General features: G+C 50.9%; 1 protein-coding gene across 5 annotated transcripts in view; it reads left to right on the top strand.

Annotated features, from left to right (window-relative positions):
* ITGAL (integrin subunit alpha L) overlaps nucleotides 1-12,260 on the top strand; it is a 49,892-nt gene that overhangs the window by 26,657 nt on the left and 10,975 nt on the right. For 2 of the 5 annotated variants that reach the window (XM_047837880.1, XM_047837881.1), the window contains 13 exons: nucleotides 337-491; nucleotides 814-951; nucleotides 1,411-1,608; nucleotides 1,755-1,885; nucleotides 3,411-3,571; nucleotides 3,677-3,828; nucleotides 5,152-5,241; nucleotides 8,465-8,521; nucleotides 8,615-8,688; nucleotides 9,028-9,169; nucleotides 11,492-11,602; nucleotides 11,925-12,004; nucleotides 12,122-12,208. In XM_047837880.1, the coding sequence (XP_047693836.1) occupies nucleotides 337-491; nucleotides 814-951; nucleotides 1,411-1,608; nucleotides 1,755-1,885; nucleotides 3,411-3,571; nucleotides 3,677-3,828; nucleotides 5,152-5,241; nucleotides 8,465-8,521; nucleotides 8,615-8,688; nucleotides 9,028-9,169; nucleotides 11,492-11,602; nucleotides 11,925-12,004; nucleotides 12,122-12,208 (1,576 nt within the window). Of the gene's footprint in view, nucleotides 1-336; nucleotides 492-813; nucleotides 952-1,410; nucleotides 1,609-1,754; nucleotides 1,886-3,410; nucleotides 3,829-5,151; nucleotides 5,242-8,464; nucleotides 8,522-8,614; nucleotides 8,689-9,027; nucleotides 9,170-11,491; nucleotides 11,603-11,924; nucleotides 12,005-12,121; nucleotides 12,209-12,260 lie in introns of all 5 variants that reach the window. The other 3 variants (XM_047837879.1, XM_047837883.1, XM_047837882.1) reach the window with 2 other exon arrangements.

The raw sequence follows: 12,260 nt of genomic DNA, 5'->3' as shown, positions 1-12,260 counted from the left end.
TGTAGTCTCCCTTACCAGCCTTCAGGTCAGCTGAGCCTCGGGAAGATGCGCCATGGTTACCCTGTTCTGCATGGCTGCTCTTTCCTTGCATGTTGTCCACAGTTTCACAAATGCAACCTTCGACCAGGATGGCGGGATTTGTGCCACGAGAAGCATGTCGCTGCTCTTCTCAGGAGAAGGTTCTCTGGCTGTTTCAATGTAGCTTTGCTACTAACCCAGTTTTCCAGTCTCTGCCCTGTTTGCCCCTGGGTTTTACCTTTTTGCAGCAGCCATTGTGCTCCTAATTCCAAGCACCAGCCCCCTCCCATTCTCTCATTCTCTCCCCCCACCCCACAGGTTACACTGTGACCTGGCTGCCCTCCAACAAAACGCTCACATCGCTGCTGGCGGTTGGAGCCCCCCGATACCAGCATGTGGGGCGGGTGCTGCTGTTCCAGGAGCTGAAGGGCAGAGGACACTGGAGCCAAGTCCAGAAAATAGATGGGATCCAGGTGAGCGTGGCCCTAGGGGATCAGGGACACATGGGGCACTGGTCGTGCTCCCTGCCGTCTGCTAGCAGGCCCTGTGCCAAGCACTGTTAGGTTCGGTCCTCACAAAGCCCTCTGAGGTAAGCTTTGTCACCTCTACTTCCCAGTTGAAGAAACTGAACCTCAGAGAACCCACCTTGTCCTAATTCATACAGGTGCTAGGTGGGGGGAGTCCAGGACCTCAACCTTCATTTGAGGGATTGGAGTAAGACGGACATGGTCCAGCTGAGGGGAGGCAGGTGTCCAGCTCGCAGGTGCTTCCTCAAACGTCTTCCTCTCCCTGCAGATTGGCTCTTATTTCGGTGGCGAGCTGTGTGGCGTTGACATGGACCAAGACGGGGAGACAGAGTTGCTGCTGATTGGAGCCCCCCTGTTCTATGGGGAGCAGAGGGGAGGCAGGGTGTTTGTCTACCAGAGAAAACAGGTGGGGACCAGGACCCTGACCTGAAGGGGTGGGAGAAACAGATCCCCCTGCCGATCCAGGTCCCAGCTATTCTGAAAGGCTTTCTCTGTCTGATCCTGGTGAATCAGATCTTTAGAACAGCCGACAGATAATCGCTGATCCTTGGGTGGGTGGGCTGTGTGCAAGTGTCAAACCTTCTATTTATACGAGACCTCATTTGGTCCTCCAAGTCACCTTTTGAGTAGCTCTGAGCTTTCTTTCATAAACGGGAGCCCTGCTGGGTCACTTTCCAAAGCCCCAAGGTCACACAGACAGCAAGGGGTGGAGGTGGGCCCTGAGCCCGGGTGAGTCTGCCAGCACCATACCCATTCTTTGAGGGACCACGTCTGACCTTTCTTCAGAGTTCTTCCTGTTCGCGGTGCCCCACCCTGCGAATGCTTGCAGAGTGACTGAGTGACCTGTCACTTTGCTCCTTCCCAGCTGGGGTTCGAAGTGGTCTCAGAACTGCAGGGAGATCCTGGCTACCCTCTCGGGCGATTTGGAGCAGCGATCACGGCCCTGACCGACATCAATGGGGATGAGCTGGCGGACGTGGCTGTGGGGGCCCCTCTGGAGGGGCAGGGGGCTGTGTACATCTTCAACGGGCAGCATGGTGGGCTGAGCCCCCAGCCAAGCCAGGTGAGAGGCGCCCTGCCCGCCAACCAAAACCTCTTCCCAGGCACCCAGAAGCCTCCAAGCCCAGACCCCACTCCCCAGCCCGACTCTTCCTCCCACTCCGGCCTGTCCTCTCCCTAGCTTAGCATGAATTTTTCTCTTGGTCTCAGCGGATAGAAGGGGCCCAGGTGTTCTCAGGAATTCGGTGGTTTGGACGCTCCATTCATGGGGTGAAAGACCTTGGAGGAGATGGCCTGACAGATGTGGCTGTGGGAGCGGAAGGGCAGGTGATCATACTCAGGTAAGACGGGACTGCTAATCATCCTTGGAGCAGTTACTATGTAGCAGGACTCTTTTGGTCTTCCCCCAACCCTGTCACATAGGTACCCTTCCTATACAGGCTTCATGTCTTACTCCAGTTTATTTATTTATTTTTTTTAATGTTTATTTATTTTTGAGAGAGAGAGACACAGAGCACAAGCTAGGAGGGGCAGAGAGAGAGGGAGACACAGAATCTGAAGCAGGACCCAAGCTCCGAGCTGTCGGCACAGAGCCCGACATGGGGCTCAAACTCACAAACCGTGAGATCACAACCTGAGCCGAAGTCAAGACGCTTAGCCCACCGAGCCACCCAGGCGCCCCTGTCTTACTCCAGTTTAAACAGCTACAATTCAGTGACAGACTGGGATTTGAACCCAGGCCTGTCTGACATTAAAGATCCTGTGATGGCTTTAGAACCTGGTCACCTGGATTCAGGCTGAAGCTCTGCCATTTACTTCTTGGATGATCGCACCCCAGTCACTTAGCTTCTCAGGACCTCAGTTTCCTCATCTTTGAACTGGTGAAGACATTTCCTGTCTTGACCATATCTTAGAGTTACTGGAGGCATCATGTAACATCATATAGCGAATAGACATTTACTGAGCACCTGCTGTGGAGGGCCGGGAGAGCGCAAGCGGGAGAGGAGCAGAGAGAGGGGGACAGAGAGCCAAAGTGAGCTCTGTGCTGACAGGCTGACAGCAACGAGCCCGATGTGGGGCCCTAACCCACTAGCCACTAGATCATGAGCTGAGCTGAGGTCGGACACTCAACCGACTGAGCCGCCTAGGCACCCTAGCACCTGCTGTGTCTTAATACTGAACCAGCCATTGGGTACAGACTGTGTAGGTGGGGAAATATATAATACAAGATTAAACACACAAGTAGGTGATTGCAAATTGTGGTAAGTGCCATGGGGGAAGTGAACAGCGTTCTGTGAGACAGAAGACTAGGGGAGACTTATTCTAGATCGGGTGGCCAAGAAAGGCTTCTCTGAGGAGGTGATATTTGAGCTGGGACTTGAAAGATGAGAAGGAGCCAGGCTTGCAGAAATCTGGGATGAGAGCTTTCTAGGTAGAAAGCTCAGGATGTGCTGAGGCCATAAGGCAGGCAAACATTTGACTTGGCGGGAACGTCAACCAAGGGAGAGGGTGGGAGGAAATAAGAGTGGAGAGGCAGCCAGTGTGGCATGGATAGTAACAAGTTTGGATTTTATTCTGAATATCATGTAGCATCAGTGAAGGGTTATAAGCGTGGAAGTAGCTGCCTATGTTTTCTCTTTCTGAAAGCTCATCCTTCCGTATGGAAAGCAGATCAGAAGGTTGCTAGAAGAAACCGGGAAGCCCTAGTGAATTATAATTATTATTACCATTTCAAGGAGACAGGGACGTTGAGGTCTGCTTTCAGGAAGGAGAGTCCTCTGGACTCTGGTGGTTGGAGTCCCAGGTCTGACTGGGGACTGCAGTTGAGGCCGAGAGTGAGAGAGCTGGTGGTTTTCTGCCCTGCAGCTCCCGGCCTGTAGTAGATGTCCTCACTCTGATGTCCTTCTCCCCGGCTGAGATCCCAGTGCATGAAGTGGAATGCTCCTATTCAGCCAGTAACAAGAAGAAAGAAGGAGTTAACATCACAGTCTGTTTCCAGGTTAAGCCTATTACCCCCCAATTTCAAGGTCAGTGCCATTCTCCTGCTCCCCAGAGCAGCTGCCCACCCCAGATGCAGGCTTTTGGCCCCAGGATCTGCCACCATCCAACTCCTGCCTTTTCACCCTGCCCAGGGCACCTGGTTGCCACCCTCACTTACACTCTGCAGCTAGATGGCCATCGGACCAGAAGCCGGGGGCTGTTCCCAGGAGGTAGACGTGAACTCAGCAGGAACACAGAGGTCACCCAAGACGAGTCCTGCATCAAGTTCTGGTTCCACTTCCCGGTAAGGGAGCCATAGAGCTGCTGTGCGAAGTGAGGGGGCGGCAGAACTGACTGCAGTGACAGGAGACACTGGGTGCAAGGCACAGCTCGGTCATGTCTCGTGGGGTCACAGGTCGCTTGGATCTCTCTATACTATCATTTCCTCTACTGTGTAATAGTGGTAATAATACCATTGCATATTTTCTCTAGTCCTTAATCTATGTACATCGGTTTTTTCAGCATAATTACCATTGTAAAATACTTCCCATTTTTTCCCCTTTTTCCACCCATCATATATCAATGCTGCTACCCGGCTTTTCATAATTATTTTAATAGCTGCAGAATATTCAGTCACGTGTGCATCCTTATTTCCCAGGTACATGGTCATTTACTGCTAACATCCATCACAGAAAAAGGTTTTTTTTTTTTAATACCATTTGAACAACTGCCATAATACCCAAATTCTGTTTGCTTCTAACAGTCCTGTGTGAAGTAGGGATGGTGGTAAATTCTTCCAGTCTTTTAAATATTTCATAAGAGACTGAGTGTGGGATTGGTGTATAAGATTTTGAAATTTGTTTTCAATTTTTTGTTGTGGGAAGTTTCAAATCTATAAAAGCAGGAAAAAAATAGCTTAATGAATCCCCAAATACCCATCGCCCAGTGTCAACAATTCTGAGCTCACTTTCTCAGCTCGTTCATAGCTCCACTCAGTTCTCTTCTCCTTCCTTGCACCCCCCCCACCCACCCAAAGATTTGGAAATTTTCAACATAAATCTTCCAGAGAAGAAGCAGTGTGTTATGATGGGAAGACCTTAGGCTTGGGAATTGGACGGACTTGGGCTCACTTCCTAGTGCTAGTCCTTAGGAAACTTGGGTCATCTCTTTTGACCTCATTCTCCTCATCTCTAATGTGGGAATAATAATGCCTACATCTTCGGGTTGGTAGGAATTCGGGTGAAGATGATTTGAGTGCTTACAAAGTGCCACTGTGAGGGACCAGTAATAACATAAAAGGCCGAGCCCCAGCTCTGTTCTTGAGGAACTAGGATATTCTAGTTATTCTAGAATATTCTTTTCTTGTGCAAACTTCGATAATGACTGCCTAGAGTGGCCTGGCAGAGATTCAGGGGCTTTGGTCAGGACTCAGTGGGAAAAGTGGGGTGGTTGATTAGTGATGTCTGCCATGGGAATTGGGGCTGAGGGTGACACTTGTGCTGAGAAGTGACCCCGGACTTTATAAACACCAGATACTGGAATCTCATCATTTGTAAAGAATGGGCAAGGTGAGCATTTAACTGGAAGGTTAAACTCACAACACAGGTGGTATTCTCATCACCCTCAGGTGTGCATTCAAGACCTCATCTCTCCCATCAACGTCTCCCTAAATTTCTCTCTCCGGGAAGAAGAAGGGACACCAAGGGACCAATGGCTGGTAAGAAGAGATCACCTAGGGGAATTGATGGGAAACTGGGGAGAGGAGAATTTCAGTTTAGCAAGACTGTATCATAGAGGAGTCTTTGGTTTTGAGTAATAGAAACCAAATACAGCTCACTTCAGCAGGAAGGGAACGTATGGGAGCTTGTATTTGGCCATTCAAGACTGGGAAGAAAGGGAGCCAGGGTGGAGGCGCCAGGGGCTCTTGAGGGGAAGGGATAATGGATGGACTCTTCAGGGCATGGCCCCTTCGGTGAATCTGCTCCAGGTCCCTGCCAAGCGTCAGCTTTACACCTCACCAGGCCCCTAGCGCTGCTCAAAGTGTACACTCGAGGGGGGACACGGCACCCTGCCTGGCCTTACTCGTGGGAAGACAGGGCGCCCTGATCCGCCTTCCCACCTGAGCATATCCAGTTGAGAGCAGGTAGTTCCCTCAAAGCCAAATTGGGGTGTCGTCATGGTGTCAAAGAAGAGGAAAACAGTATCTACCCTCATCTGCCGGACCGCGTACTCCCTACCCGGGGCCAAAGCCAGATCTCATGTCCTCAAATCCTTGACACTCAGTGGTTTAGCTTCTGTCTGAAGGCAGCAGGGTCTGGTGGAAAGAGCCTGGGCCCCCCAGCCTGAGGATGTGGATTGGTTTTTCCTGGCATGAGCACATATGAGCAGGTTCCATCCCTCTCTGGGACTGTGTCCCCATCTGTAAAAGAGGTCCCGACCTTATGAGGCCTCTTCAGAGCTGGAGCGCGGTGGCTGCTAAGTGCACTCTTTCTCGTGGCTTTTGGCAGCATGCACCGAGCGCTCCCCCACGCACGCTCACTCTCTTGAGATCTGATGAGGACGGTGACGTGCTCACCAAAATTAAAGCCCCCGCCCACCAGACGCTCATCATGCACTTAAGGGAAGTTGCTTGAGCACCCGCCTGTGCTAAGCCCTATTCGGGGCACTAGCTCCACCGGAGTAGACAAAACATGGTCCCTCCCCGGAAGGGGTTCGCAGTCTGCTCTGGAGGCCAGACGAGTCAACAGACAGTTACAACATGCTGTGATAAGGCTGTGGTAAAGTTAGATACAGGGTGGCGGTACAATCTCACGCCACACGTTAGGGGGATAAGGAAAGTCTTCCCACAAGACGGGATCCTTAACGTCCCCAGCCATTCAGCAAGATGGCGTAGTGTGAGCACAGGCAGTAAAGATGCCTGAGCTTGTGGGTTTTGGGAGCACGGCTCACTAGAAAGGGTAGAAGAGCACACCCCTTCCCTTTAAGTCTAGTTCCTGAGGGGCGCCTGGGTGGCTCAGTCGGTTAAGTGTCTGACTTCAACTCAGGTCATAACCTCGTGGTTCGTAGGTTCGAGCCCCACATCAGGCTCTGTGCTGACAGCTCGGAGCCTGGAGCCTATTTCAGATTCTTTGTCTCCCTCTCTCTCTCTGTTCCTCCCCCACTCATGCTCGCTCTCTCTCTCTCTCTCAAAAATAAACAAAAAAAGACTAGTTCCTGGAAATCCACATGATGCTTTCATTTACATCTCATTGGTCAGAAATTGGTCATATGGCCACACCTAACTGCAAGGGAGACGGAGAAACAGAGTCTCCTGTCCAGGTGGCCATATGACCAGATAAAAAGTGGAGGCTCTATTTTAAGGGCAGATAGTGAGGAAGGATGTATGGAGACAGCCAGCAGTCTGTGCCGTTGACACTATTTTTTTTTAAGTTATATATTTTGAGAGAGCAAGCGAGAGAACTCGAGCACAAGCAGAGAGAAGGAGAGACAGAACGCCAAGCAGATTTCACACCATCAGCCCAGAGTTGATGCGGGGCTTGAACTCATGAACTATGAGATCATGACCTGAGTCGAGATCAAGAGCCTGACGCTTAACCAACTGCACCACCCAGGCGCCCCAATTTTTTTTTTTTAAGCCAAGCTGTGTGGAGTAGGAACTCAGGGGAAAAAAGAGACCTGAGCCCAGAGTTGACAAGAAAGGCTTCCTGGGGGGAGCGTCATTGTTTCTGGGTCTTTCAGAATGAGTAGCCTTTTGGGTGGGTGGATTGAGGAGAGGCAAAGGGAACAGCATAAGGAAAGGTACAGTGGTACGTTCAAGGGAAACGCGGAGGTGGGCTTAGCTTCTGGTAGAAGGACAACTGAGCAAGACAGAGACCCAGAATGCCCATTTGGGGACTGGCTGCAGTCTAGTGGGTAGCAGGAATCTGTGTTGAGCGTGGGTGGGAGCAGTCAGCAGAGGCTGCCGGGACTCAGGAGTCTGGTGGTTATTTGGCGGGGGGCCTGCAAGTGGAGGCTGGAGTCTTTCTAGAGCATTCAGCTTATAACTCATAAACACTTCTATGACCCCATTACCCTCAGGACAAAGTCCCAACTTTCGATCGTGGCTTGCAAGGCCCAGGGGAACCTAGACCCTGCTTCCATCTCCTGCCCCCGACACACAGCACAGCGGCTCGTCTGAGCATCTTCTTGTCACGTGCGCAGGCTCAACCTCCTGCCTTGTGCCTTTGTGTGGGGCTGTCCATTCTTGCCCCTCCATTCTCTTCGTCTGGCTCTCTCCTGCCCATCCTTTAGATTTCAGTTGAGATCTGTTTCTTCAGGAAGCTTCCCCGATCCCCATGTCGGGGGTAGGATTCGCTTCTACATGCTCTGAATATACCTGTATCTGTCCCATCAAACACTTGAAGATGCCACGTCATTTCTCCCACCAGACTGGGGGCACAGCAGTGCAGTGTGTCTGTTTTGTCCTCTGGTGTATACCCGGTACCCATAACAGGGCCTGGCCCAGAGCAGAAGCCCTGGAAATGTTGGGGAAAACTGGCCTTGATCTGAGAAGAGATGGAACTTTTCAGCAGGGAGATGGGGTTCGCAGAGGAGAAGCACAGTAAGAGCTAGTCATAGGCAGGCGAGCCCAGGGAAGGAGATGGGCTGGGAGGAGCTTTGGAGCTGCTGTGTCAAGGCCAAGATCTCCTGTTCAGGAGAACGGACACCCTGAGCCTCGGCTTTCCTCAAGGAGCTGCTGCCCGAGGGCTGCACAGGGTGGCCTTGGGCCAAGTCAGAAGGGTGAGGTCCCCCTGGGGCAGGCGTTGGCTCCTAGGAGGGGCCAGCCAAGCCAACCCAGCTGAGCCCCAAGCCCTGAGCCCTCCTTCCAGCACTCCTCCAAGAGTTCTGCTGCCTCAACTAACCTGTCGTATCTCCCGGCCTTCCCACCACTCCATGCTCAGCAGGGCCAGGACATTCAGCCCATCCTGAGACCCTTACCGCATGCAGAGACCAAGGAGGTAAGCAGGGACAAGGGGCAGCCGGAGAGGCCAGGGTCCCTCCCCAATGGGTCTGGGGCCTGAGCGTCCTAGTCTTTCTTCTTGGCCTTTCAGATCCCTTTTGAGAAGAACTGCGGGGAGGACAAGGAGTGTGAGGCGAACCTGAAGCTGTCCTTCTCCCCTGCAAGGTGAGGCTTCCAACCCCCCGGACCCTCCTGTTCCACCTGGTGTTTTCCTGAGGCAGCTCATGTGCCAGAAAGGATAGGGGGCTCCGAGTCAGAAGACCCCCATCTGTACTCACTAGATCTGTCCTCTGGGGCTTAGCCCCCTCTCTGAGAAATTCACGTGCCTGGTGCACTCCTGGCAGGATTAGACAAGGTCACACCACTTAAAGCCTGTGCACAAGAGCTGGTTTTTGTGTATTCGTTTTTTCTAGCCTAGCAGATCCCTGCGTTCTGAAAGCCCCTGCCTGTGACCCTGCTTCCTTCACCTTGGTCCCTGTAACTTTTCTCTGGTCTTGCCCCCAGATCCAGAGTCCTACGTCTGACGCCCTCTGCCAGCCTCTCGGTAGAGCTGATGCTGAGTAACTTGAGAGAAGATGCCTACTGGGTCCAGCTCAACCTGAGCTTCCCCCAGGGACTCTCCTTCCGCAAAGTAGAGATACTCGAGGTGAGCACCCACACTGGTCCCTGCAGCTTCTGCTCCCCTCAAGGAGCCTCGGGCAGGCAGACAAAACAGCCTAAAGAGAGGCCAAAGCTGGCCTGCAGAATGTTTAGGGGCACATCCAACTTTTCAGCCTGATGACCACCCTCCAGCTGTGTGCCTGTGACACAAGGTTCACCCTCTGTGTGCCTCAGATTCCACCATCAGTGAGGCTGGGGACACCCGCAGGGTTAGTGAGGGGGTCACATGGAATGGAGAGTGTGACACAAGCTCATGGATCTGGTGACCAAGAAGGTGTGCATAGATACAGTAAACTCAAAATCCTTGCCTCCTAAAGGTGACCAAAGTGTTTTTGCAGGATGGCCTGGATCGTTTTATTTTTATTTTATTTTATTTTATTTTATTTTATTTTATTTTAATGTTTATTTATTTATTTTAAGAGAGAGAACACAGCGGGGGAGCGGCAGAGAGAGGGAGAGAGGGAATCCCAAGCAGGTTCCACACTGTCAGCACAGAGCCTGACGCGGGGCTTGATCTTATGAACCATGATGTCATGACCTCAGCTGAAACCAAGAGTCAGGAACTTAACCGACTGAGCCACCCAGGCACCTCTTGGCCTGTATTTAAAAGTTGTTTTAGGGACATCTGGGTGGCTCAGTGGTTAAGCACCTGACTCTTGGTTTTGGCTCAGGGCATGACCTCACAGGTTCGTGAGTTCAAACCCCATGACGCACTCTGTGCTGGCAGCTTGGAGCCTGCTTGGGATTCTCTCTCTCCCTTTTCTCTGCCCCTCCCCCACTCGCACTGTCTCTGTCTCTCTCAAAATAAATAAATAAACTTAAAAATTTTTTTAACTTGTTTTAAGCACAATTTTATTTTTTTAATTATTATCATAGAAATAATACATGATCACCACAGAAGGTTGGAAACCACACAGCAGTTTAGAGAAAACAATCACCTATTCTAACTCAGCACTTACTACTTTTAATATTTCGATGTTTATTCTTCTATGTATCTATACACGTAGGTACAAATTACATTGTATATTTATTCACTCTATATTTGTTTTAACTAATTGGTATTTTGTTTTCCATATGGTTATTTTTCCTCCATGTTTAAAAAAAATTACTGTGGTAAAATATATGTAATAGAAAATGTACCATCTTAAGCCTTTTTAAGCATACGAGTCAGTGGCATTAGGTACATTCACAATGTTGTGCGACCATCATCTGTTTGCAGAACTTTTCTATCATCTCAAACAGAAGCTGTAGACCTGTTAAGCAATAATTCCCCCTTCCCACTCCCTGTCCCTGGTAACCTTTAATCTACTTTCCGTTTCTATGAATTTGCCTGTTCTCATTTTTCACGGAAGTGGAATCATATGGTGTTGTCCTTTTGTGTCTGTCTTCTTCGCTTAGCATCGTGCTTGTGAGTTTCATCCATGTGAAAACATGGGTGAATTTCCTTTCTTTTTAAGACTGAACAATATTCCATTGTATGGATAGACCATATTTTGTTTATCCGGTCATCTGTTGGACATTTGAATTATTCTTTATACAGACACATTAAATGCTTCCGGAAGGGTCATCTAGTAGAGTGATTAAGAACTTGAGATCTGGAGTCAGACAGACCTGTGTTCAGATTTCTTCTAGATTTCTGCCCTGTGGTGGGACTTGGGGAAGTCACTGAACTTCCCCAAGTCTCTATTTCCCTGTCTAATTCCATTCCCAATCTGAGGCTGAAATCTGTCCTCACAGATGATGAAGATGACTGGTTTTACGCTGCTTAGCCCAGGAGCAAGCTCATTTTTAAAAAGGTTGCCGACGGGGCACCTGGGGGGCTCAGCTGGTTAAGTGTCTGACTCTCGATTTCCGCTTGGGTCGTGATCCCACGGTTCGTGAGTTGGAGCCCCGTGTCGGACTCTGTGCTGCCGGTGCGGAGATTCTCTCTGCCTCTCTCTCTGCCCCTTCCTCTCTCTCTCTCTCTCTCTCATTCTCTCTCTCTCTCTCTCTCTCAAAATAAATAAACATTTAAAAAATAAATAAATAAAAATGGTTGCTGACAGTGTGGATGAAGTAGCGTTTTAACAATCTCACTGTATCCTCTCCTGTGATTGTGCAACACGCGGAACCATTCCTATCTCTTTGAACTATTTGATCACGTCTAGTTTTTCATGATTACAAATACTGGTGCAGTGAACATCTTTGAACTAAACTTTGGCCCCACCTCTCTGAGAATGTGCCCTGGTAGGGACACCGCTGGGGACCGTGGGCCCAGAGGGTTGGTGGCCTGGCCCACTCAGTTTGTTCTTTCTTTTCTCACATGCAGCCCCACAGCCAGATACCTGTGAGCTGCGAGGAGCTTCCTCAGGAATCCAAGCTTCTGACCAGGACCCTCTCTTGCAACGTGAGCTCTCCGATCTTTAAAGCGGGCACCTTGGTGAGTGCTTCAGGCCCCCAAGAACCAAGCCACCAAGGGGCTGTGAGCTCATGTGGGGAAGGAAGGGTGCAGGTAATGGTAAAGACGGACTCACCCCAGGTCCGACCCCAATGGGAATAACAGCCTGGACTTTGGAATCAGACAAACCTGGGGTTGGGTTACGAATGACCTTACACACGTGACTTAACCATTTGGAACTTTGTATCCTCATCTGTGCAATGGGGATAAAGCACCATTTTCAGGGGTAACAGTGGTCTCTATTATTACAGCAGTTGGGCGTGGGGGCCGTGAGGTGCTTCATTCCCCTCTCCTCCCCTGCCAGGTTGCCATCCAGGTGATGTTCCACAAGCTGCTGAACAGCTCCTGGGGGGACTTTGTCGAGCTGCACGCCAGTGTGAACTGGTGAGCAGGCCCCCGCCGGACCCCCGCCAGCGTACCTGCCCCGCTCGCTCTCAGACTGCCGCCTGGCCCTGGCCAAGCCCTTTTCCTAACACTGCCCTCTGCCTCGCCCCAACACAGTGACAATGAGGAGTCAGACCTCTTGGAGGACAACTCTGCCACCACCAGCATCCCAGTCCTGTACCCCATCAACATCCTCACCAAGGAGTAAGTCCTGAGCAGCCGGCCAGCACTGTCCTCCCCGCCTCAGCCTCCCAGG

This window comes from Prionailurus viverrinus, chromosome E3 (assembly GCF_022837055.1).
Source record: "Prionailurus viverrinus isolate Anna chromosome E3, UM_Priviv_1.0, whole genome shotgun sequence".
NCBI classification, from domain to species: domain Eukaryota; kingdom Metazoa; phylum Chordata; class Mammalia; order Carnivora; family Felidae; genus Prionailurus; species Prionailurus viverrinus.
The sequence above is the reverse complement of the archived record's forward strand: the minus strand, read 5'-3'. Positions and strand labels throughout refer to the sequence as shown.